Raw genomic sequence first — 24,776 nt, 5'->3', positions numbered from 1 at the left:
CAGTCAGGAAGTCAAAGCTTGGTCGCAAATGGGTCTTCCAAATGGACAATGACCCCAAGCTTACTTCCAAAGTTGTGGCAAAATGGCTTAAGGACAACAAAGTCAAGGTATTGGAGTTGCCATCACAAAGCCCTGACATCAATCCTATAGAAAATTTGTGGGCAGAACTCAAAAAGCGTGTGCGAGCAAGGAGGTCTACAAACCTGACTCATTTACACCAGCTCTGTCAGGAGGAATGGGCCAAATTCACCCAACCTATTGTGGGAAGCTTGTGGAAGGCTACCTGAAACGTTTGACCCAAGTTAAACAATTTAAAGACAATGCTACCAAATACTAATTGAGTGTATGTAAACTTCTGACCCACTTGGAATGTGATGATAGAAATAAAATCTGAAATAAATCATTCTCTCTGCTATTATTCTGACATTTCACATTCTTAAAATAAAGTGGTGATCCTAACTGACATAAGATGGAATTTCTACTAGGATTAAATGTCAGGAATTGTGAAAAACTGAGTTTAAATATACTTGGCTAAGGTGTATGTAAGCTTCCGACTTCAACTGTGTCTAATCAACGCAACATTGACATAGTCACTATTTTCTTAAAAAGCCAGCCAATTCATTTCCAGTAATATTGCCCCTGTCTGTCTGTGGAGTGCGCATTTTTCTATCAGTCCATGTGTAGCCTGTTGATGTGATAACTGTCTTGTGGGTTGACAGAAATACTTTCCCCAAAACCTTCTCAGTTAAATGTTAACCGCAATGTGGGCTTAACTGGCAGAAGTACAGTATATCATGAGTAAGTATATCATTTGTATATATTATTTGTTAATTGCTAACTTTGCCATGAAATGAGCAGCAGCAGTATAGAACCATCTCTAGACAGGCACAGTAAAACAGCACATTCCTCACGCTCTAGATGTGCAATTAAAGTGCCAGATGCCCAATTAAAGGAGAATTACACCCCCCAAAAATATTTTTAAAAAGCAAGATCTTTACTTTTTTATTTTACAGGGCCCACTTTAAGTTGTTTACTAACCATTATTTGACCAGGTATATTGACAGAACTTTCTCTCGTACACTAAGGTCCCGGGAAAGAGTTGCAGGGGAGAGGAGAAGAGAAGGCCGTGCCTATTTGAAAGCTACACCAAAAAAAAAAAAAAATTCTTAAGTAGCTCTGATGCTAGATAAGATTGGAGACCACTGGTATAGATCCATAGATACAAGGAGGGCACTTCCATCTCAAATGACCCAGGCAAAGAGCAAAATCAGCTTTAAAAAACAAATTAAACAACCCCTCACGGCTCAGGGGTTCTCAAACTGTTTGACCCCTTTTGTGACAGAAAATTCATCAGGGGCCGCCTCATAACTCGAGTGAGAAAAAAATTGTATACAAGGAGTTTTACTATGACTTCAGCAGTGCATGGTCGAATAAACCAAGTCTCGGGCTCTGGGAAGGAACATTTTAAAAGACCATTTCTTGGCATCAGAGAGAAGATTTTGCCATTCTCAAGCTATTTTCCTGCAATTCCACACGCCTCTGATTGGGTAAAAAGGGGTTGGACCTGGAGTAATGTAACCACTCTCAAATTCATAGCCAGAGCTAGGACTGACAATCCATGATATCAACATTATAGTTTTAACAATGTTTTGAGGCTATACAGTGTTTGTTTACATTTACATTGGATACAAACATTGGAGTAAAACAAGCTTTTATTTTGCTTTTATTTTGGGTTCTGATGGGGTACAACAGTTAAACTAAGCTCATGAGGCCTTTGTAAGTTATATTCTTCAAGAATCAATATATATATCAGGGTATTCCATACCAAAAATGAACGTAGCAAATAAGGCTTGAAGCTTTAAACTACAGAGTGTTTATGTAAAAAAGAAATGGGGGGGAATAAAATAAATATTTTAAATTGAAAAATGTATAATTGGTGGAGCACTATGGATACCAATATTCATAGCCTCCCAGGCCAATGTATTTAAATAGGGAACGGTTTTGTTTTCAGCAGTTTTATTTCCATGATTGATGATGTAAAAACAAGAAATCAGCTTTCTATTCATTTTAATTTAGGAAATCTGTTCCCAAGTATTCCCATCCATAATAGAGAGACACTTCGTATACAAATGTAAGAAAGGTTTGAAATGATTATGTTTTGCCTTCTTGCTGTCAATTTGCAGTCTGCAAATGATTTGTAATTATATTCCGGTTTATCCTGGATGTACAGTATGTTTCCATTTATAGATTAATTGCTTGTAATTAGGGTTATTTTCCAATCATTCTGTTCCGAACAGAACCCCTTATTTTTTTTATTCCGTTCCAGTGTTCAGACCAACATTATAAAGTAATGGTTTGTATAGTTCCTTTTCATTCATAAAAAAAAAACTGTTTGAAATCAACATCGTTTTTAGATTTAGCTCATTATTTTACCTCAACAATTAGAACATGTTTAATTGGTCAGTTAGGCTATTCATAGCATCATAATTTCCCTGAATTACAAAATGATATACTAGATTTGATATACAATTTTTGGAACATAAAATAACATTATTAACCAGTTCTCAAGATTTGAACAAACGGTTCTGTTCCGGAACACTATAGATCGCTTTTGTTCCCGGTTCTGTTTCCTTTCCTCAAAAATGGTTGTTCTGTCCAGCTTTCGGTTCTGTTCCCTGATTGGTTGTAATTATCATGTTGACTGTACAATCTACACACACACAATGCATAGCCCGGGTAGCCATTTGATTAGCTGCTCAGGAGTCTTATGACTTGGGGGTAAAAGCTTTTGAGAAGCCTTTTGGTCCTAGACTTGGCGCTCCAGTACTGCTTGCCATGCGGTAGCAGAGAGAACAGTCTATGACTGGGGTGGCTGGAGTCTGATATAAAGGTCCTGGATGGCAGGCAGCTTAGTCCCAGTGATGTACTGGGCCGCACACATTAGCCTCTGTAGTGCCTTGTGGTCAGAGGCTGAGCAGTTGCTGTACAAGGCAGTGATGCATCCAGTTAGGATGCTCTCCATGTTGCAGCTGTAGAACCTTTTAAGGGTCTGAGGACCCGTGCCAAATCTTTTTAATTTCCTGAGGGGGAATAGGCTTTGTTGTGTGTCACTAGTTCGAGCCTAGGGGATTGGGGCAGAGAAGGAAGCAAATATGTTAGCAGCACAATGTCGTCTGTCACACACATGCACACGTACGCCACTTCTTTTTTTGGAGAGTAAGACATTTCAGATTGTACATCAGTATTTTTTTGCTGTATAATAAATACATTTGTTGCTGTATAATAAATAGCCAAGCCTTTTTGTGAAATAGCACAAAGGTCTTTACGCTCTCTTTATACTCTCCATGTTTACGTCCCAAACGGCACCCTAGTCCCTATATAGTACACTACTCCTGAGCAGGGCTTTCTTTCCCTCCCTCCCTCCCTCCCTCCCTCCCTCCCTCCCTCCCTCCCTCCCTCCCTCCCTCCCTCCCTCCCTCCCTCTGCCAGATCGTACTGGTGTTTCTAAATAATCCAGTAAGTGGCAGCACAAGTAAGGTGTGGCCTTACCTTTACCCTGCAATTTGACATAATGACCAGCAGAGATCAGCATACTCACATTTTTTGACATAGTCCTGCAGCTGCACAACGAGCATTAGTGTAACTTCAACAATGCAATTATACCACAATAAGATTAACATAGCATGATCGGTTAATTGCACACAAGGTTCAACCGAAATTTGCCTTCCGCTTTTAACCAGCCCACTCCGAAATACACGTTCAGTACCAGTCAAAAGTTTGGACACACCCACTTATTCAAGAGTTTTTCTTAATTTTACTATTTTCTATATTGTAGAATAACAGCGAAGACATACATCAACACTATGAAATAACACACCTGGAATCATGTTTAACACTTTTTTTGTGTAACTACATGATTCCATATGTGTTATTTCACGTAATTGCAAAGGTGGAGCGCTTCATCTTGCACCTTCAGTGCGCCTGTGCGAACTAATCTCCGTACACCTTCGACAGCGATTTCTGAGCACTGTATTCAAATTGTTAGCTGGCTAGCTATCCAAGCTAATATTTATCTAAGCAGTGTAGCTATGTACAAATGAAAATGTATAGAATATACTAACCTGATAATAGTTGTTGCCTAGGTTTTGGTACTTTTTGTAGCTAAATTAGCTGGTTAGTTTAGCTAGTTCCGTCTGGCTTCAGTTGTGTTGATTGAACGACGTAGCCAGCTAACAAGGGATTTAAAGTCGAGAGAAACAGGAAGCAGCTTTCAAAGGTAAGTGCAGCTAATGTTAGTTATTATATCTTATTTCTCAAGATACACAACTGTCTCGTTGAGAATGTACATGTATTGTGTTCATTGTTAGTTCATGAAAGTTGTTAACTGGTTAGCGAATATATGACTACACTAGTGATGAATTAGCCAGAACTCTGAAAGCTAGCCACCTGTTGCTACCTAGAGCAAGCTAACGTTAGCAATTGTGCTTGTAAACTCTAGTACTGTGCTGTAGCTAGTCTATCACATCACTTGTTTGGTATCAATAAGCTATCTAGTTTTGTCTAACTTTATAGTTACGAGTAAATCTATTCCGTCTCACTAAATGTTTCTATTTTAGTTAACCAGCTAGCTAGCTGATAAGCTAGTGCAACTAGATAGCTATCCAGGCAGGTCAGGTGCAGTGCACACCCCCATATTCCTTAAGACGTTTGGCTATTCTTTTGTGCCACTATAACGTTACATGACATAGTATTTAGTCTGCAAAATGTTGGTTAAATTGATGGTACGTTTATTTAGTTGGCACATTAGTTATTTCTGTTTGGTGATAGACAGTCAGTGCCCTGCTCGTTTGGCCCCCTGCAATGCCAATATTGTGGACAGAATTCAAGGTAATTGAAGTAGACTTTGAGTTTAACCACAATTTCAGACTACTTTCCATCTGTATGCCATCGAATAGGCCTAAAAGCAGTTCAGCAGACACACGCAAAAGTACCAACAAGGCGTTTTTAAATAGGCTAGATCTATTTTGTCTAGTACAGCCATCAGTTGGATTGTTTTCAGGACATTGTGTCAACAAAAAAAACCTGTAGATAGACCCATACAGTAACCTTGCTTCGTCCAGTAACAAGCCATTGTTTACAGATTGCTCGTTGCGGCGACTCCGTAGCTTAGCATCCTTGTCCCACTTATCAAATTAAATTGTATTGGTCACATACACATGGTCAAGTGTAATGGGATGAATACGAATATGTAAATATATGGATGGCGATGGCTGATGCAGGCAAGATGCAGTAGATGGTATAGAATACAGTATATACATATGAGTAATATAGAATATGTAGACATTATTAAAGTGGTGCTATTTAAAGTGCATAGTGATACATTTGTTAAATACATTTATTAAATGTATTAAAGTGGCCAGAGATTTGAGTCTATGTTGACAGCAGCCACTGTGTTAGTGGTGGCTGTTTAACAGTCTGATGGCCTTGAGATATAAGCTGTTTTTCAGTCTCTCGGTCCCAGCTTTGATGCACATGTACTGACATCGTCTTCTGGATGATAGCGGGGTGAACGGGCAGTGGCTCGGGTGGTTGTTGTCCTTTATGATATTTTTGGCTTTCCTGTGACATCGGGTGCTGTAGGTGTCCTGGAGGGCAGGTAGTTCGCCCCCGGTGATGCGTTGTGCAGACCGCACTACCCTCTGGAGAGCCTTGCGGTTGTGGGCGGAGCAGTTGCTGTACCAGGTGGTGATACAGCCCGACAGGATGCTCTCGACTGTGCATCTGCAAAAGTTTGAGTGTTTTAGGTGACAAGCCAAATTTCTTCAGCCTCCTGAGGTTGAAGAGGCGCTGTTGCGCCTTCTTCACCACGCTGTCTGTGTGTGTGGACCATTTCAGTTTGTCTGTGATGTGTACATCCAGGAACTTTAAACTTTCCACCTTCTCCACTGCTGTCCCGTCGATGTGGATAGTGGGGTGCTCCCTCTGCTGTTTCCTGAAATCTCGTTTTGTTGACGTTGAGTGAAAGGTTATTTTCCTGACTCCACACTCCCGAAGGCCCTCACCTTCTCCCTGCAGGCCATCTCATCGTTGTTGGTAATCAAGCCTACCACTGTAGTGTTGTCTGCAAACTTGATGATTGAGTTGTAGGCGTGCATGGCCACGCAGTCGTGGGTGAACCGGGAGTACAGGAGAGGGTTGAGAACACACCCTTGTGGGCTCCCAGTGTTGAGGATCAGTGGGGTGGAGATGTCTTTTCCTACCCTCACCACCTGGGGGAGGCCCGTCAGAAAGTCCAGGACCCAGTTGCACAGGGTGGGGTCGAGACCCGTGGTCTCGAGATTAATTACGAGTTTGGAGGGTACTATGCTATTAAATGCTGAGCTGTAGTCAATGAACAGCATTCTTACGTCGGTATACCTCTTGACCAGATGGGATAAGGCAGTGTGATGGTGATTGTGTCATCTGGACTTTTTGTGGGGGATGTAAGCAAATTGGAATGGGTCTTGGGTATCAGGTAGGGTGGAGGTGATATGATCCTTGACTTGTCTCTCAAAGCACTTCATGATGACAGAAGTGAGTGCTACGGGGCCATAGTCATTTAGTTCAGTTACCTTAGCTTTCTTGGGAACAGGAACAATGGTGGCTATCTTGAATTATGTGGGCCCAGCAAACTGGGATAGGGATTGATTGAATATGTCTGGTCTGCGCATGCTCTGAGGATGTGGCTAGGGATGCCCTCTGGGCCAGCAGCCTTGCGAGGGTTAACACGTTTAAATGTTTTACTCACGTTGGCCATGGTGGAGAGCCCACAGGCTTTGGTAGCGGGTCATGTCAGTAGCACTGTGTTGTCCTCTAAGCGAGCAAGGAAGTTGTTTAATTTGTCTTGGAGCAAGACGTAGATGTCCGCGACGGGGCTGGTTTTCTTTTTGTAATCTGTGATTGACTGTAGATCCTGCCACATACGTCTTGTGTTTGAGCTGTTGAAATGCAACTCTACTTTTTCTCTATACTGACGCTTAGCTTGTTTGATTGCGGAGGGAATGGCTACACTGTTTGTATTCGGTCATGTTTCCAGTCGCCTTGCCATGATTAAACGTGGTGGTTCATGCTTTCAGTTTTGTGCAAATGCTGCCATCTCGCCGCGGTTTCTGGTTAGAGACGGTTTTTAATGATCACAGTGGGTACAACATCACCGATGCACTTGCTAATAAACTCGCTCACCTGGTCAGCGTATATGTCAATGTTGTTGTCTGTGGCTACTCGGAACATATCCCAGTCCACGTGATCAAAGCAATCTTGACGCGGGGAATCCGATTGGTCAGACCACCGTTGGCTAGACCACAGACGTTTCCTGTTTTAGTTCCTGTCTACGGGCTGGGAGCAACTAAATGGAGTCATGGTCAGATTTGCTGAAAGGAGGGTGGGGGAGGGCTTTGAATGCATCGCGGAAGTTAGAGTAGCTATGGTCCAGAATGTTACCAGCTCGTGTCGCGCATTCGATATTCTGGCTTGTTCTCAGATTAGCTTCGTTAAAATCCCCAGCTACAATACACCAATAAATGCAGCCTCAGGATATATGGTTTACATAGAGTCCAGTCAAGTTGACGGGAAACGTTATTTTGGTGAAACAGAATAGGCTAGGTTGATCATGGATGCCAGGCTACGGAACCTTCCGCTACAAGACATATGTAAACAATGGCTCGTTGTGGGACAAAGCATACAGTAGCCCTTGGATATAGGCTCTTTTTCATAAGCCCCATCTGGATGAACTACAATTTAGTTGCACTGTTTTATAAGTACTTGCAACTTGAGCAATGTCTCATTCAGCAGCATTATTGTTAGTCTCTCTCAAGTTTAATAAGCCTATGCCTAGTTCAGTTTCATCTCTCTGGTTTCATTATGCTTGTGATTTGAAACAATAAGTGTGTAACAATGTAAATCATGTCACTGGGCGTTTAGTTTCCAAAAATTTAGAGTAGAGGAGCAAATACTTCTCAGGCATTCCATTGCATTCATTTTCTGCGTGTTCCAACAAGTGTCCACTGCCTTCAGTGCTGACTGGAGGTGGGAAAAAGCTCTGTAGCATAGGATACCTCAAGCTTTGTCTGACTTGTCAGGTTCTTCTAGAGAGAAGATGAAAGAAAGGGATTGCTTTACTACAGTTTTATCATATTGTGGGTCGTTTTAAAGGTAAGGCTCTGTTTCTATAGGCTGCTTTAACACTGCCCTGCAAAAGGTGATGGAAGTCTAGTCTGGGTTCAAGTCCATGGTTTTAGGGAAGAGATTGGAATGTAATTTTTCGGGACAGAAAATTACCGAGTTCTTCGCTTTCCAATTCAGTGCCTGTCATCACATCTAGGCTACCTTATAATAGGCCTTAATTTAGTTAATAATTGTTTGAAATGGAAAGTTAATGATATGTGTTTTATTATTGTTTCAGACCTATAATGCAATCCCCCCCCAACTCTGTGTGTGGACATGGCCAGTGCTGCAGAATTAACTTGACACAATGGGTGATTGTGCCCACCCAGCAATATGCTTTACTCTGCTATAGGAACAAGCCGTTAATAAGATGTCAGGGAGTACAGAACAGGCTGCACTGGTTGTCACTCTCTACAATATTTCTGAAAGCTATCACACAATTAAAGTGGAGAGCAGCTGATTTAGCACCAGAAGGCATTTTATGTAGGCATTTTTAGCCTTATGCAGTTATTGCCCTCCTACAGTTCATGCATTACTAATCTATAGCCTAATAAGTAATACATGAATAATTTGGTAGGTGCTTATATTTGTCCCATCTCCCACAAGTGTGTATTATACGTATGTGTGAGTTGGAAATGTGTTTTTTGCATATCCCAACTACTCCTGAGACGCCCTCGGACAGTTGGGTCATGGCCAGGGTCTGGCATTATCAACGGCGACCCTGAAGCAATTATGTTTAATTGCCTTGCTCAAGGGCACAACAACAGATCACCTTGTCTGCTCAGGGACTCAAACCAACAACTTTTCATTAACTGGCCCAGTGCTCTAACCGCTAGACTACCTGCCACCCATGCAAGCTAGGTATGTATGTAATTGGCACAGTCAAGGGAGCACCCACACAGTGAAAGTACATACAATACTCTGATCACCTTACCAAACCTGGAAATCTGGCTTCCTATGTTACTTTATTCCTTTCTGTGTAATTTTCTGCTTTCCTGAGGCAAGAGAGGACTCTAAAACAGTCACTCGTGTATGCAAACAACCTAAACATACCAGTAAGCACAGAGAGACAGGTCGTCACCTGCTCTGCTCGCTTACCCTTTGACGCAATGTAAAATGGCGGTAGACAAAGGGGTGTGTGTGTGTAACTATCTGTTGCTTGTTCAAGTGTGGACCTGTTGTGGTGTATTATGGATCCCTCGTCCTTGCCCTCAGAACAGCCTCAATCTGTCGGGCATGGACTCAAAAAGGTGTCAAGTCTTCCACAGGGATGCTGGCCATGTTGACCCCAGTGCTTCCCACAGTTGTTAAGTTGGCTGGATGTCCTTTGGGTAGTGGACCATTCTTGATACACATTGGAAGCTGTTGAGCATGAAAAACCCAACTGTGTTGTAGTTCTTCAAACAAACCAGTGTGCCTGGCACCTACTACCATAACCTGTTCAAATGCACTTTAATCTCTTCTTGCCCATTCACCCTCTGAATGGCACACACACAATCCATGTCTCAATTGTCTCAAGGCTTAAAATCCTTCTTTAACCCGTCTCCTCCCCTTCATCTACACTGATTTGAAGTGGATTTAACAAGTGACATCAATAAGGGATCACAGCTTTCACCTGGTCAGTCCATGTCATGGAAAGAGCAGGTGTTCTTAATGTTTTGTTCACTCAGTGTAGGTCTACAAATAAATAGCCTACTGATTATCCCATTAAATATAGGAAAAGCAGAGTAACCAGGGCCAGGCAGACACTTTGCAGGCTCTGTCTAGTTCCACCAAGTGCCTGATGATCCGGTTGGCAGTGGGGATTAGTTGGGGTAATTTAAGTGGTGTACAGAGTGGCATACAGACGGACACTGCTACTGCTGAGAGGAATGACATCACGTGTGTGTGCGTCTGTGTACACTACAGTAACACTGGACTAGTCTCCAAACCGGTTAGACAGAGCACAGCTGACCAGGCGTGAGATTGCTGCAACTGCAACAGGACAACTTAGCCCGACTGTTCTATGAATGATTTATTTCGGCTAAATTAGTGTTCAGGTTCAGTAGTTCAAGCAGTGTGTTTTTGGTGTTGTCACTCTTCATGATTAGTGCTGTGACTGTAATTGAATGAGTGTAACTGACGGTTATGGATGGAGACCACCATTTAAATCAAATAGGCGTTTTTTGTATAAACTTTATTTTCTTGTAGTTAAACTTCACCTAATAGCGGGATTGTTTACTAATGATTTATAAGCAGTTATGGAAACTTAATCTCTTCTTTCCATCTGTCTGATGCTCGTTCAGCTATTTTGCTAGTTGTGCGTGGGTGTAGAAGCGCTAGCATATAGGATGTGTAAACTTTTAATGCAATGCACATTTCCATTGCTTGCTAGTGAATAAATTAGTATTTTCAAACCGGTTGGATGTGTCTGACTGTTCATTAACTATTCAGCAGCAGTCCACAAGGTAGTTATGGCTATGAGGCCACTAATGTTGTCAAATGGACAAGGCGCCAATCCTCTCCAACCTGGCATGGTTTCATTTGATACGAAACTGTAATTTATAGACTAACGCTGATAAATAGGCTATGGGCAGGTTGTGTGTATTTGTTTCTATTTGAATGATTATCAATGTCATACTGTTGCATAGCCGTCTCTCTCCCCTTCATACTTTCCTTGTCAATTCATTATCTTATAGGCTTTCTGAAAAAAAGTGTGTTGCACATTAGATAAGCCACTCAAATGGAAATGTAATGTCAACATAACCACCCATTGTTTTCCTAAAATGGATCAACAGCTGATCATTAGGCTATGGACAGGCTGATCATTAGGCTATGGACAGGCTGCGTGCATGCATTTCTATGTTATTTTCTAATGGTTGTCAATTTTGTCTTCATGCCTGTCACAGCTGTCTCTTTTAAAACTTCCTCGTCAATTTATATAATAGGCTGCATTGGTTGGCTGGGTCAGGAATCCCAGACACTACTAGTGACTGGGGAAGTTACAAGGCCTATGGCCTTCTGAAGTGAGTAAGTTACCTAGCTGTCGGCCCCAGTCATGCTCACTGGGCACCTTGCCAGGGGTGTTACCTTCTGATTGATATGTAGGTCAAAGACTTGACTTCCTGTTTGAGCTTTGGGCCATTTTCACAAGGTGAATGTTGATGAAAGTTGCAAATAGAAATGGCATAAATAGAGCCTTATTCTACATTTCAGTGAGGTATGTTTGTTCTACGTGACATATTTCTACCTGGACGTTTCACAACATTGCACCAAGATGAACGCAGACCTTTTTTCTGCTCAGGTTGGTCACATGAGCAGCAGGGAGGGAATGTTTGTTTTGGTCAGTGGACTTCGGTCAGGGACTACTACATTCCAAAGTGCAGCAAAGGGCCGATACTGTACCTACCACAAACCGCCCGCCCATTTTCTGCAACGATAGGCCAGGGCCACACCTACTCCACACGGCCAATCAAATCACAAGCTAGGCGACCACAGCATTCTTTGTTGCTGTGGTGACCGTTCAACTCAGTGGCGATCGGCCCTTTGTGGGGATCAACTTTGTCAGATCCTGATCCAGCCCTGGGTCTGGGTGCGTCTGCCTCAACAAACAAACACTCCCACTGACTGTCTCTCAGTTCAAAGAGCAGCTCTGAGCCTCCCTGGATACCCACTAAAGCTGTCCTTAGTTGTGATTACAGGAAAAGTACCTGATCTCTTGAAGAGGTGATTGCTCCTGCAGGCCACATATACAGACAGTAGGCTTCCATTTAATACAATAAGTCACTGGCTGCGCTTGTCTTGTCCCATTGTCCAGAATATAAAATAACTAACGGGTGTTTTGATAAAATATTGTTTGTGTCATGTAGTAGGTTATAGCTTAGTAGTAAAGAAACTAGGTCTTTCCCGAAGTAAAACATGTATATTTGTTGACTGAGTCATCTGTTCTTTTGACCAGTCGATTGGTGGAACTTTTTTACCCGTGTACAGTACCAGTCAAAAGTTTGGACACACCTACTCATTCAAGGGTTTTTCTTTATTTTTACTATTTTCTACATTGTAGAATACTAGTGAAGACATCAAAACTATGAAATAACACACATGAAGTCATGTAGAAACCAAAAAAGTGTTTAGCAAATCAAAATATATTTGACATTCCTCAAAGTAGCCACTCTTTGCCTTGATGACAGCTTTCCACACTCTTGGCATTCTCTCAACCAGCTTCATGAGTTAGTCACATGGAATGCATTTAAATTAACAGGTGTGCCTTGTTAATTTGTGGAATTTCTTTCTTTCCTTAATGCGTTTGAGCCAATCAGTTGTGTTGTAACGAGGTACGGTTGGTATACAGAACAACCCTATTTGCTAAAAGACCAACTCCATATTATGGCAAGAACCGGTCAATTAAGCAAAGAGAAACCACACTGGTATTGGCACGACACAAAAAGAACCCACCTTGTATTTAGTTTTGTCGACATTTGGAAAATTGAGCGAAATTATATTTTTTTTCCATCAGGCCGGTGATGACATTTCTTACTTCACTCACATAAAATGTTTGATGGAAACCTGGTTAGAGCAACAACAAAAAAACATTCCCTATTCAACCCCTGCTCTCTTCACCTGACACATGTATACATCACATGCACGTGACCAATGGGGCTTACCTATGCCTGTCATAATCGCATCAATAAGTTGTTTATAAGAAACTCCGAACACTAATGCATGTCAGCAAAATGGATGCGGATGACAGGAAAAATAACCTCTAAAAGGGGAATGTTTACTGGTTGCTCAGGAGGGAAAGACAGATGAGTGGATGAAGTTTGACTGAACTGCAGGAGATCATCATAAAGGAACGTAAGAAGCTCTGCGTTCATATTGTGTGCCAAACAGGTGCTGTTACAATACATTTTCTTCTGACCATTTGGAACAGTGTAAACAATAAATATATTATAAGCGTACTTTTTTTGTAAAGCCTTTATTATAGCAAAGACTAAAAACAGCCGCATGCATACGTGAATGCAATTGCCGACATAGAACAGATGAATTCTTTAGGGTAATTACTCAAGGCTCCCTTTTATTTAATTTTAAAACTAAAATTGCATTTCGAATCATGAATGACTCCTATGCTGTGAACTTGAACAAATGAATGATTGGTACAGTAACCTATATATTGACATATAGGCCTCGGTAAGTTACGGTATTAAGACAGCTCAACAGGATGCGCTCTTAGGCCTGCAGCTCGATGGTGGTTATACAAGGCTGCCATACTAAGCCTGCTAATGATAATGACATTATTTATTGTTATAATGTTGATGGTCATAATAATTGTAATAATAACAATGAGATCAAGAAAAAGGAAGAAAATGGGGTCAACTCTAAAAGAAACCCTACCTGATACTGCCTCCACACATGCTGTTAATAACCAGAAGCTGTGCAGCTGGTACTGTGGGTGTAATTGATTATGGTTGTACATCAGCTGGTTGTAATTGGCTAACATACATTGAGGACCTGTGATGCAACCCTGCTTGGATCTGTTCTCTAAAAGCCTGGAGCACATCAACAAGTCAGCTGACTGCTTTTGGCTGGGTTAGCAACATTTTAGTTTAAAACCCAGACAGACATTTCACATGACACTGGTTCGTTCCTCCATCACCTGGGTCTCTTTCATATGGCCACAAACTTCAGATCTGGCTCAGACAGAAAGTAATTGCTTGATAGCGACAGGTGTTTACATTTTGCCAGTGTAATGAAATTAGTTTTGACTTGGCCGAGCGTCACCTGTCTGACTCATGGCTAGGCTGACTAATGCACAATTATGTCACAGCTGCTGGCTCAAGCTAGTCTTTTTAGAAGTTATCCTCTTCCACTTCCATCTGCTCTCTGATCATTTACACTGAGCCAATCTGAGTCTGGACAAGCTTGTGGAACACTACATTGATTTGCTACTATCCCGTATGCCCAGAGTCCTACATTTTAATCTGAGGTGTGTTTCTGTGTCGAGTGGAAAGCTCAACATCGATTTCCTCCTGTCTTGTGTGTGTGACCAGAGTCCATAACACAGTGAGCACCACAGGTTGGTTGCACTGCCTGCTAACTGAGGATCAAGGGCCATGTTAATAACTAGGGACGGCTAGGGAAGTTGAGAGATTGATTTCTAAGCTACTCATTCAAGGGTTTCTATTTATTTTTACTCTTTTCTACATTGTAGAATAATAGTGAAGACAAACTTTGAAATAACACATGGAATCATGTAGTAACCAAAAGTGTTAAACAAATCAAATATGTTTTATATTTGAGATTCTTCAAAGTGGCCACTCTTTGCCTTGACGACAGCTTTTCACACTTGGCATTCTCTCAACCAGCTTCACCGGGAATGCTTTTCCAACAGTTTTGATGGAGTTCCCACATATGCTGAGCACATGTTGACTGCTTTTCCTTCACTCAGTGGTCCAACTCTTCCCAAACCTTCTCAATTGGGTTGAGGTCAGGTGATTCAGCACTCCATCCCTCTCCTTCTTGGTAAAATAGCCCTTACACAGCCTGGAGTTGTGTTGGGTCATTGTCCTGTTGAAAATAAATAATAATCCTACTAAGCCCAAACCAGATGGGATGCTGTATTGCTACAGAATGTTGTGGTAGCCATGGTGGTTAAGTGTGCCTTGAATTCTAAATAAGTCACTGACAGTGTCCCCAGAAAAGCACCCCCCACAAATCACACCACCTCCTCCATGCTTCACGGTGGTAACCACGCATGCGGAGATCATGCGTTCACCTACTCTGCTTCTCACAAAGACACAGTGGTAGGAACCAAAAATCTCACATTTGTATTGATCAGTCCAAAGGACAGATTTCCACCGGTCTAATGTCCATTGCTTGTGTTTCTTGGCCCAAGCAAGTCTCTTCTTCTTACTGGTGTGTTTTTAGTGGTGGTTTCTTTGCAGCAATTTGACCATGAAGGCCTGAATTACGCAGTCTCCTCTGAACAGTTGATGTTGAGATGTCTGTTACTTGAACTCTGAAGCTTTTATTTGGGCTGCAATTTCTGAGGCTGGTAACTCTAATGAACTTATCCTCTGTAGCAGAGGTAACTCTGGGTCTTCCTTTCCTGTGGCCAGTTTCATCATAGCGCTTGATTGTTTTTGACTGCACTTGAAGAAACTTTCGAAGTTGTTGAAATGTTCTGGCTTGACTGACCTTTCATGTCAGTCAAAGTATGGATGGACTGTTGTTACTCTTAGCTTATTTGAGCTGTTCTTGCCATAATATGGACTTTGTCTTTTACCAAATAGGGCTATCTTCTGTATACCCCCTACCTTGTCACAACACAACTGATTGGCTCAAACGCATTAAGAAGGAAAGAAATTCCACAAATGAACTTTTAACAAGGCCAACCTGTTAATTTAAATGCGTTCTAGGTGACTACCTCATGAAGCTGGTTGCGAGAATGCCAAGAATGTGCTTAGCTGTCAAGGCAAAGGTTGGCTACCTTGAAGAAACTTTACTATGTTGAAAATAGTAAAAATACAGAAGCCCTTGAATGAGTAGGTGTGTCCAAGATTTTGACCGGTACTGTATATTAGACTCAAACCATTTTGTATAAAGTAATTTTACACTAACTAAACTGCTCCTTCCTGGCTTTGCAGCCTGTCTGGTGTCTGTTGGGGAGATGAGAGGTAAGCACCACTTTACTACTCTGGCTCCTCTCCTCTCCCCCTCTTACAGACTGAATGCTCGGCCTGCTAGAAAGATGATCTGATGTGGTGTGAATTACTCTTTTTACACACACGCTCTTATCTGAGGTATAAGGACCTCTGACCACAGTCATGCAGGATGAGGGTGGCTAGGTCAAACAAATGTCTAATTAGGCCATGTCATTTTTTTGTCTGTATAGTCGTTCTACTTCCTCATTTTCTCTGCTTCTTCCTTTTTTGTCTGACTCAGGAGCTGCTGACTACTGGCCTTTGGACTGTGATGGAAAATCGTGGTAAGAAAAGTATGATTTCAATTCAGGCCTAAATTCTATCCTAGCCTACTGATTTATGAAAATGGATTTAGCCTAGCTGTAGTAGTGTGGCATGCCTTTTACTGTTTGAATGGCTCTTATTGTCTAGGAAAATTTGATTTTGTTTGTGGTGATCTTAGCTTTTGCCCTCAGTCAAAACATCTGAAAACCCACACATAAGTGTTCTAACCTAGCTAGATGTTATAAGTGTTGCATGCTACTGTGGTGTGCTTTGGAGATTACCATCAGGAATGGTATCAGGGAAGCCGAAAGTGTGGAGTCAACACTAACAGTGTAAAGTGCGAAGTTGCCTGTGTTGGGTAAGCGATACTAGCCTGTCCTATCCGTTAGGGGTTGGGTGCAGCGTGACGCATGGCTCTGTTGACAGGGGCTATCTGGTTGGGCCTTTCTCCCAGCAGAGGACACACTTGTAAAGGTTAGGAAACAGCTCAGTGGGTTTTTTTTACCAGCCCCACGCGGCCTTGGCTGTAGTCTCTAGTTTCAACTGCGGAAGGACCTCCATGTGAGTCCATGGAAGAGGAGACAGTATCAAGTACAGCCTCGTTAGTGTCTCCCTGTCGCAGAACACAACCGATCGGTCTATCGTTGGATGTATTGTCTGTTTATTGATCTCTGAAAGGCCTAGCAATGGCTGTACAATGTGAGTAAAATGCTGTTTCTGTTTGTGATTTCTCTGTTCTGTTCTTGTGTTCAATTGTTTTTTACATTTGTATTTGTTTGAAACTGGTGAACAATGTCAAAGTTATTTGTGAGGCAGTTTTATCAAGCAGAGTCTAAAAGACTGAACTTGACAACTGAATTGGGGAGCGGTGTGATTGTTTGTACTTTAAGCTGCCCGAGATATTTTGATAGGCGCTGTGTGTGGCCTCCTCTGGTCTTCCTAAGCCAGGCAGTGAAAGACGTGGGGGCTGGTCTGGTGCAGTTCTGGACAGGTCAGGGCAGTGTCCAGGTTGACCAACACACAAAAACAAATAAATAGATTGTCACAATGCAATGAAATGTGTTGTTTTACAGGGTCAGCCAAAGTACTACGGCGTCCCTGGAGCAAATTGGGCTTAAGTTACTTATACCCACCTTGTCGGCTCGGGTATTCGAACCAGCGACCGTTGGGTTGCTAGGCTACCTGCCACTATTAGGCTTAGAGGAACAGACACACAGTCACCAGCTAGGACAGAATAGAAGGCTAGATCTACTCAACTCTGACCCTGGCTGGCTTTCTGACCCTGGCTGTCCTAGTGGCCCAGCTCAGTATAAATACACCTGACTGATTTGATTTCCTCCCTGTCTCTTAAACAGTTTTCAACGGAGGTGTTTAAACCAGACTGATTCCTTCCCCATCATAGTGCCCAGAGCTGTACAGGGCTCTGATGGGGCCTTTTATATCAGTGGTGGTGGTTTTGGCAGTGACTGGAGTGACATAGTCAGTGGCAGTAATTCAATCTATTTGTATAGTCATGTAAGCAATAAGAATATTCTCTTGCCCATGACTCCTGTATTGTGTGTGACTTGATGATGATTCATCAGTATTATGGAATTTGTATTGTGTTGAGTCATGCACTAGCCTATTTTTATTCAGCTCAAACAAATAAACGTTTTTTGTTATCACAGATATTCCTTTGATAATAGTCAATAAGGCCGGTATGGATCCATGTAGGGACCAGCTGACAGCCAGCTATGGTTCCCAGTGTAGTAGGCCAGATTAGGACGTTGTATCAAAAAGCTGACCTATAGCCTCACATTCCTAACATTCCTGCCTGTCATTTCCTCTTGAGCGAGGGCTCAGTTTCTTGTATTTACCACTAGAGGGAGCTACTGTGTTCTGCACTGTGCCTCAACAGAGGCAAACAGGTTTTTGAATCGAGTAGTGTCAGATTTGAAAAGACGCACACTCAATCTTTTTTTATTTTTAAGTCAAGGTCATTCACTGTAGACCTTCACACACTGACTACTACATTCAGAGCAGTAAACAGTTGGCTACTTTTATAGGTTACACTCTGTATTCAAAATAGCACTGTTTGAAACATTGACAGGCTTGAACAAGTGTCAAGTAAGTTATCGTTCCAAGAATTGTGACACCTGTAACTGAACGGTTTAGGAATGTGTCAACAAACTGCACATTCCCACAGCCAACTAGTCTGTAAATCATTCATTGGTTATGGTGGACCTTTGTAGCTCAGTTGGTAGAGCATGTCACTTGTAACGGCAGGGTAGTGGGTTCAATTCCCGAGACCAGGCCATACGTAACAACAAAAAAAAAGATGCAAGCATGACTAAGTTATTTTGGATAAAAGCATCTGCTCAATGGCCATTATTCTTATTCATATACACTCAGTAGCCAGTTTATTAAGTTCACCCATATAGTTTGAGGTGTTTTTCCTCTCATCAATTGTCTAGTGTTGATGATGGCATGCCCACTGGAGCAGCTTCTTGTTTTTAGCTGATAGGAGTGGAGCCCGGTGTGGTCACCTGCTACAGTAGCCCGTCCGTGACAAGGATCGATGAGTAGTGCGTTCCCGAGATGCCGTTCTGCACACCACTTTTGTATTGCGCCCTTATTTGCCTGTTTGTGGCCCGTCTGTTAGCTTGTACGATTCTTGCCATTCTCTTTCGACCTCTCATCAACAAACTGTTTTCGCCCACAGGACTGCCACTGACTGGATGTTTTTGTTTGCCACATCATTCTTGATCAACCCTAGACACTGTCGTGCTTGAAAAGCCCAGGGGGCCAGTCATTTCTGAGATACTGGAACTGGCGCGCCTGGCACCGACGATCATACCATGCTTCAAGTTGCCCAGGTCACTTGTTTTGCCCATTCTAACGTTCAATCAAACAGTAACTGGATGCCTGTCTGCCTGCTTTATATAGCAAGCCACGGTGCTGTGGTGACTCACTGTCTGTAGGTGTAAATCATTTTCGTGAACAGAGTTTTGTACCTAATAAACTATTGATTGAGTGTATATTATATTGAGCTTCAATAGGTTTATTCACATTGTTCCACTCAGGCTACAGTTGAAGTCGGAAGTTTACATGCACCTTAGCCAAATGCATTTAAACTCAGTTTTTCCACAATTCCTGACGTTTAATGTCTTAGTTCAGTTAGGATCACCATTTCATTTTAAGAATGTGAAATGTCACTAGTAGGGAGAATTATTTATTTCAGCTTTTATTTCTTTCATCACATTCCCAGTGGGTCAGAAGTTCACATACACTCAGTTAGTATTTGGTAGCATTGCCTTCAAATTGTTTAACTTGGGTCAAACGTTTCTGGTAGCCTTCCACAAGCTTCCCACAATAAGTTGGTGTAAATTTTGTCCCATTCCTCCTGACAGAGCTGGTGTAACTGAGTCAGGTTTGTAGGCCTCCTTGCTCGCACACACTTTTTCAGTTCTGCCCACAAATGTTCTATAGGATTGAGGTCAGGGCTTTGTGATGGCCACTCCAATACCTTGACTTTGTTGTCCTTAAGCCATTTTGCCACAATTTTGGAAGTATGCTTGGGGTCATTGTCCATTTGGAAGACCCATTTGCGACCAAGCTTTAACTTCCCGACTGATGTCTTGAGATGTTGCTTCAATATATCCACATCATTTTCCTGCTTCATGATGCCATCTATTTTGTGAAGTGCATCAGTCCCTCCTGCAGCAACGAACCCCACAACATGATGCTGCCACCCCCATGCTTCACGGTTGTGATGGTGTTCTTCGGCTTGCAAGCCTCTCCCTTTTTCCTCCAAACATAACGATGGTCATTATGGCCAAACAGTTCTATTTTTGTTTCATCAGACCAGAGGACATTTCTCCAAAAAGTACGATTTTTGTCCCCATAGGCAGTTGCAAACCGTAGTCTGGCTTTTTTTATGGCAGTTTTGGAGCAGTGGCTTTTTCCTTGCTGATCGGCCTTTCAGGTTATGTCGATATAGGACTCCTTTTACTGTGGATATAGATACTTTTGTACCTGTTTCCTTCAGCATCTTCACAATGTTCTTTGCTGCTGTTCTGGGATTGATTTGCACTTTTCGCACCAACGTACGTTCATCTCTAGGAGACCGAATGCGTCTCCTTCTTGAGTGGTATGACTGCTGCGTGGTCCCATGGTGTTTATACTTATGTACCATGGTTGGTACAGATGAACGTGGTACCTTCAGGTGTTTGGAAATTGCTCCCAAGGATGAACCAGACTTGGAGGTCTCCAATTTTCTTTTCTGAAGTCTTGGCTGATTTTATTTTGAATTTCACAAGATGTCAAGCAAAGGGATACTTAGTTTGAAGGTAGGCCTTGAAATACATTCACAGGTACACCTCCACTTGACTCAAATTATGTCAATTAGTCTATCAGAAGCTTCTAAAGCCATGACATAATTTTATGGAATTTCCCAAGCTGTTTACAGGCACAGTCAACTTAGTTTATGTACATTTCTGACCCACTGGAATTGTGATACAGTGAAATAATCTGTCTGTAAACAATTGTTGGAAAAATTACCTACTTGCCAAAACTGTAGTTTGTTAACAATACATTTGTGGAGTGGTTTAAAAACGAGTTTTAATGACTCCAACCTAAGTGTATGTAAACTTCCGACTTCAACTATGAGTTTTTAGTTGTCTTTTAATGAGCCACATTTCCTGGTTTAGTTTGTTTGTCTTCTGTTAGCCTACTGTCAATATTGTAGGCTGGTCTCTAAAGGTTGAGTAAATGCATTTCTGTGACTGTTTAGGTTCACTGGGCTACTAGTTCATTTAGTCTTAGGCTATTATAGCTAGGCTAGGGGAAGAACCAACTGTTGATTTCCTTCATGCTCTGCAGTCAGAGTTTGAGATGGACTTTGCACGTTGCTATTTGCGAGAACATCTCTCATCCAGCAGGGCTTCCTGTATTTCATAGCAGTTTCACATTTTTAGGTAAGCTGATCTGTACTGTTACATGTATTGGCACAGACTGAATTTGAGTGGAGGCATTAATACAGTCTATTCACATGTTGGCCTCACGGTCAACCAGGCAACGCTGATTGTCAAATCTTCTCTTGATAAGATTCTCAGTAAATGGAATGTCTTTGTGGACTCTTTGTGGACTCTGGGTTGTATCTTCTTGTAGACTTGACAGGGTTGTATCCTTAGTCTAGTGCACAGCCCGCTCGGTCTGATTGGCTGGAGGAAAGACATGCCTTCCTCTCCCACCCCTTCCTTACCTCCCCTCCCTCTAACCCACCTTATCTCTCCTTCCAGTAGCTATTTCTCCTCTCACACCCTCAGCCTAAACGGAGTGGCTCTAACCACACCACTCACTGCTACTGCAGTTCAGTAAAGCAGGGCTGAAGGAACATTGCAGTTAAACAGGGATTTCTGACTGACACGTTAAACACTCACTGAAATGTCCTGCTCCCTTTGTCAGTTCACTTCCCCCAATATTCCCACTGTGAAAAAAAAGACCGATAGCAAGCAGAAACACCTTGAGGAAATGTGTGCTCAGGTGTTCTGTAGAATTCAGCATGCCCTGCGATATTGTGCCGGTGTTGATTTTAGCATTGTGTTAACGTTGGGGCATCTTAGGTGAGCTGTTATGCTAGTGTTTTCTCTCTTCCTCAACAGTTGGGCCTTTTCAAACTATCCATAAAATAAGAAAAGTGTTTTGATTAACCTGTCAGCAACAACTCTACCATTCAGCTGTCCTTCTGCACAACGGCACATGCTTCTGTCCTCCCTTCACTCATGTGTGGTGCACTTCACATTATAGGCTATGTGGTTGACTCTGGGAGAGTAACACGAAACCTCAGTGACATCACTTCCCCTTTTCTTGGTGCGAAGGTCAACCCTCCACCTAGACCCATCTCACCTTCCACCACTTCTCACGTTACCAACCTCTTCTCTCCCCAGCAGACATGGTTTCAAATACTATTTGAATTCTCTCAAATAGTGTAAGCTTTTGCTCTAGTCTGCCTGGAGTACCAGATGGGTGGAGTTTGCACTCTTGCACATATTACATTGGTCCCATTGTGCTAGGCAACCTCAATCAAGCCCAGATAAAGTATCTGAAAAAATGTTGAATAATATTTGACCCCGGGTCTGTTATCCAGCGAGCAGAGAGCCCTCCCATTGCCGTTGTGCCTGGGTGCTGCTCTCTCTGCTCTGCTGGAGGGGCCCACTCTGACTCAAACCTCTCTGGGCTTGACTACACTCTGGGCCTACCCTCCACTCCTCTCCTACCCCCCACCACTACCAAGCTCACTCTCTCACCTCCTGTAAACTTTGCCCCTGAAAGATCTGCAGTGAGGAATGACCGGCATCTGAGACTGCTGGTATGCTGCTGCCTTATAACTGGCATACTTTATTTATGAAGTCAGCTAGACAGACAGGAAGGAAGGGAGGAGGGGCTAGCTTCAAAGAGTGAGTTAGCGAGTGTGTGAGAGAGAGCAAGACCAAAACACACAGAGCAATAGACGGAAGGGCAGGGCAGGACTAGAAAGAAAGAGAAAAAGAGGTAGAGAACGATGTGAGCCGAGGAAGTAGGAGTGTCTTGGGTTACAGGAGCGTTAAGGCGGTTGTGTTTGTTGGCGAGGATCGTAGCTGGGATCTATTTTTTCCTCAGTGTGTCTGTATCCCTCCTCTCTGCCGTGGACCCCAGGAGAGGTAGGGGCTGGTGGGACTGGGGCGTGGGGTAGCATGGGACAGAATGCCAGCAACGCTGAGACAGTGCCCCAGCAACACCAACAGCAACCTCCTCAACACAACACCGGTGAGTCTAAGGACAGGACAGGTGCATGTATAGAACCTGAGGAAATGAGCTTTTGTATTTGACTTTGCGTTTGTTTTTGGAAGAGGAGTTTGACTGTTTAGTAGCCTACTCAGGATAGTGCTATTTGTTTTTGTTGGCGTGGGAGAACAGTGGACCTAACAGGACCTGCTTTTGTATTGGTGTTTTTGGAAGAGGAGTTTGTTTGGAATGTTTTGTAGAGAAGTGTTTGTGTTAACATGGAACCGAGAGGGTAGGCGGATATGGAGGAAATGTGGTGCAGGTGTTTTTGTGTTGGAAACAGAGAAAGAACGGAGGCAGAGAAGTGCAGGCACAGACAGGTGTGAGGGAATGGATGCTGGAATGTGGTGATTGTGTAATACACAAACCTCACCGACCACTCTGCTGTCTAAACTACACCACTCTGCTGTCTAAACTACACCACTCTGCTGTCTAAACTACACCTCTCTGCTGTCTAAACTACACCGACCTCTCTGCTGTCTAAACTACACCGACCTCTCTGCTGTCTAAACTACACCGACCTCTCTGCTGTCTAAACTACACCGACCTCTCTGCTGTCTAAACTACACCGACCTCTCTGCTGTCTAAACTACACCGACCTCTCTGCTGTCTAAACTACACCGACCTCTCTGCTGTCTAAACTACACCGACCTCTCTGCTGTCTAAACTACACCGACCTCTCTGCTGTCTAAACTACACCGACCTCTCTGCTGTCTAAACTACACCGACCTCTCTGCTGTCTAAACTACACCGACCTCTCTGCTGTCTAAACTACACCGACCTCTCTGCTGTCTAAACTACACCGACCTCTCTGCTGTCTAAACTACACCGACCTCTCTGCTGTCTAAACTACACCGACCTCTCTGCTGTCTAAACTACACCGACCTCTCTGCTGTCTAAACTACACCGACCTCTCTGCTGTCTAAACTACACCGACCTCGCTGCTGTCTAAACTACACCGACCTCTCTGCTGTCTAAACTACACCGACCTCTCTGCTGTCTAAACTACACCGACCTCTCTGCTGTCTAAACTACACCGACCTCTCTGCTGTCTAAACTACACCGACCTCTCTGCTGTCTAAACTACACCGACCTCTCTGCTGTCTAAACTACACCGACCTCTCTGCTGTCTAAACTACACCGACCTCTCTGCTGTCTAAACTACACCGACCTCTCTGCTGTCTAAACTACACCGACCTCTCTGCTGTCTAAACTACACCGACCTCTCTGCTGTCTAAACTACACCGACCTCTCTGCTGTCTAAACTACACCGACCTCTCTGCTGTCTAAACTACACCGACCTCGCTGCTGTCTAAAATACACCGACCTCTCTGCTGTCTAAACTACACCAACTACACCGACCTCTCTGCTGTCTAAACTACACTGACCACTCTGCTGTCTAAACTACACCAACTACACCGCTTTCTAAACTACACCAACCTCACTGACCTCTCTGCTGTCTAAACTACACCAATTACACGACCACTCTGCTGTCTAAACTTCACCGACCACTCTGCTGTCTAAACTCCTCTTTTATCCCTCACTCTATCTCTCCCTCACCCCTTTTTTTATCATGGAACATGGAATCTTTTATTAAAAACAGTGGAGCTGGGAGTGCAAGGCACCAGCTGCCATCTCGAGTGTGTGTGTCAGGATTCCATCTCTTCTTGTGGGGTTGTACAGTTTGCCTAAAGCCACCATTGTTCCTCTCTAATTCACACAGAAACTGAAACCTGTTTTTGCTGCTATGACTGAAAGGGCAGAACACATAACTGTTGGATTTAGACTGTTCCTCTGTAAACTGTATGTAGAGAGCGATCTCCAGTC

At 42.9% G+C, this 24,776-nt stretch overlaps 1 protein-coding gene across 1 annotated transcript in view; it reads left to right on the top strand.

The window, feature by feature from the left end:
• The first annotated feature begins 22,572 nt into the window (after positions 1–22,572).
• The window catches only part of LOC110496837 (phosphatase and actin regulator 4A), a 36,436-nt gene continuing 34,232 nt past the window's right edge, over positions 22,573–24,776 (top strand). The window contains exon 1 of the mRNA XM_036951068.1: positions 22,573–22,931. Within this exon, the coding sequence (XP_036806963.1) occupies positions 22,859–22,931 (73 nt within the window). The 5' untranslated portion in view covers positions 22,573–22,858. The remainder of the gene's footprint in view (positions 22,932–24,776) is intronic.

This window comes from Oncorhynchus mykiss, chromosome 18, assembly GCF_013265735.2.
Source record: "Oncorhynchus mykiss isolate Arlee chromosome 18, USDA_OmykA_1.1, whole genome shotgun sequence".
In the NCBI taxonomy this organism is placed as follows: Eukaryota; Metazoa; Chordata; class Actinopteri; order Salmoniformes; family Salmonidae; genus Oncorhynchus; species Oncorhynchus mykiss.
Note: the sequence above shows the minus strand (reverse complement) of the source record. Positions and strands in the feature narration are given on the sequence as shown.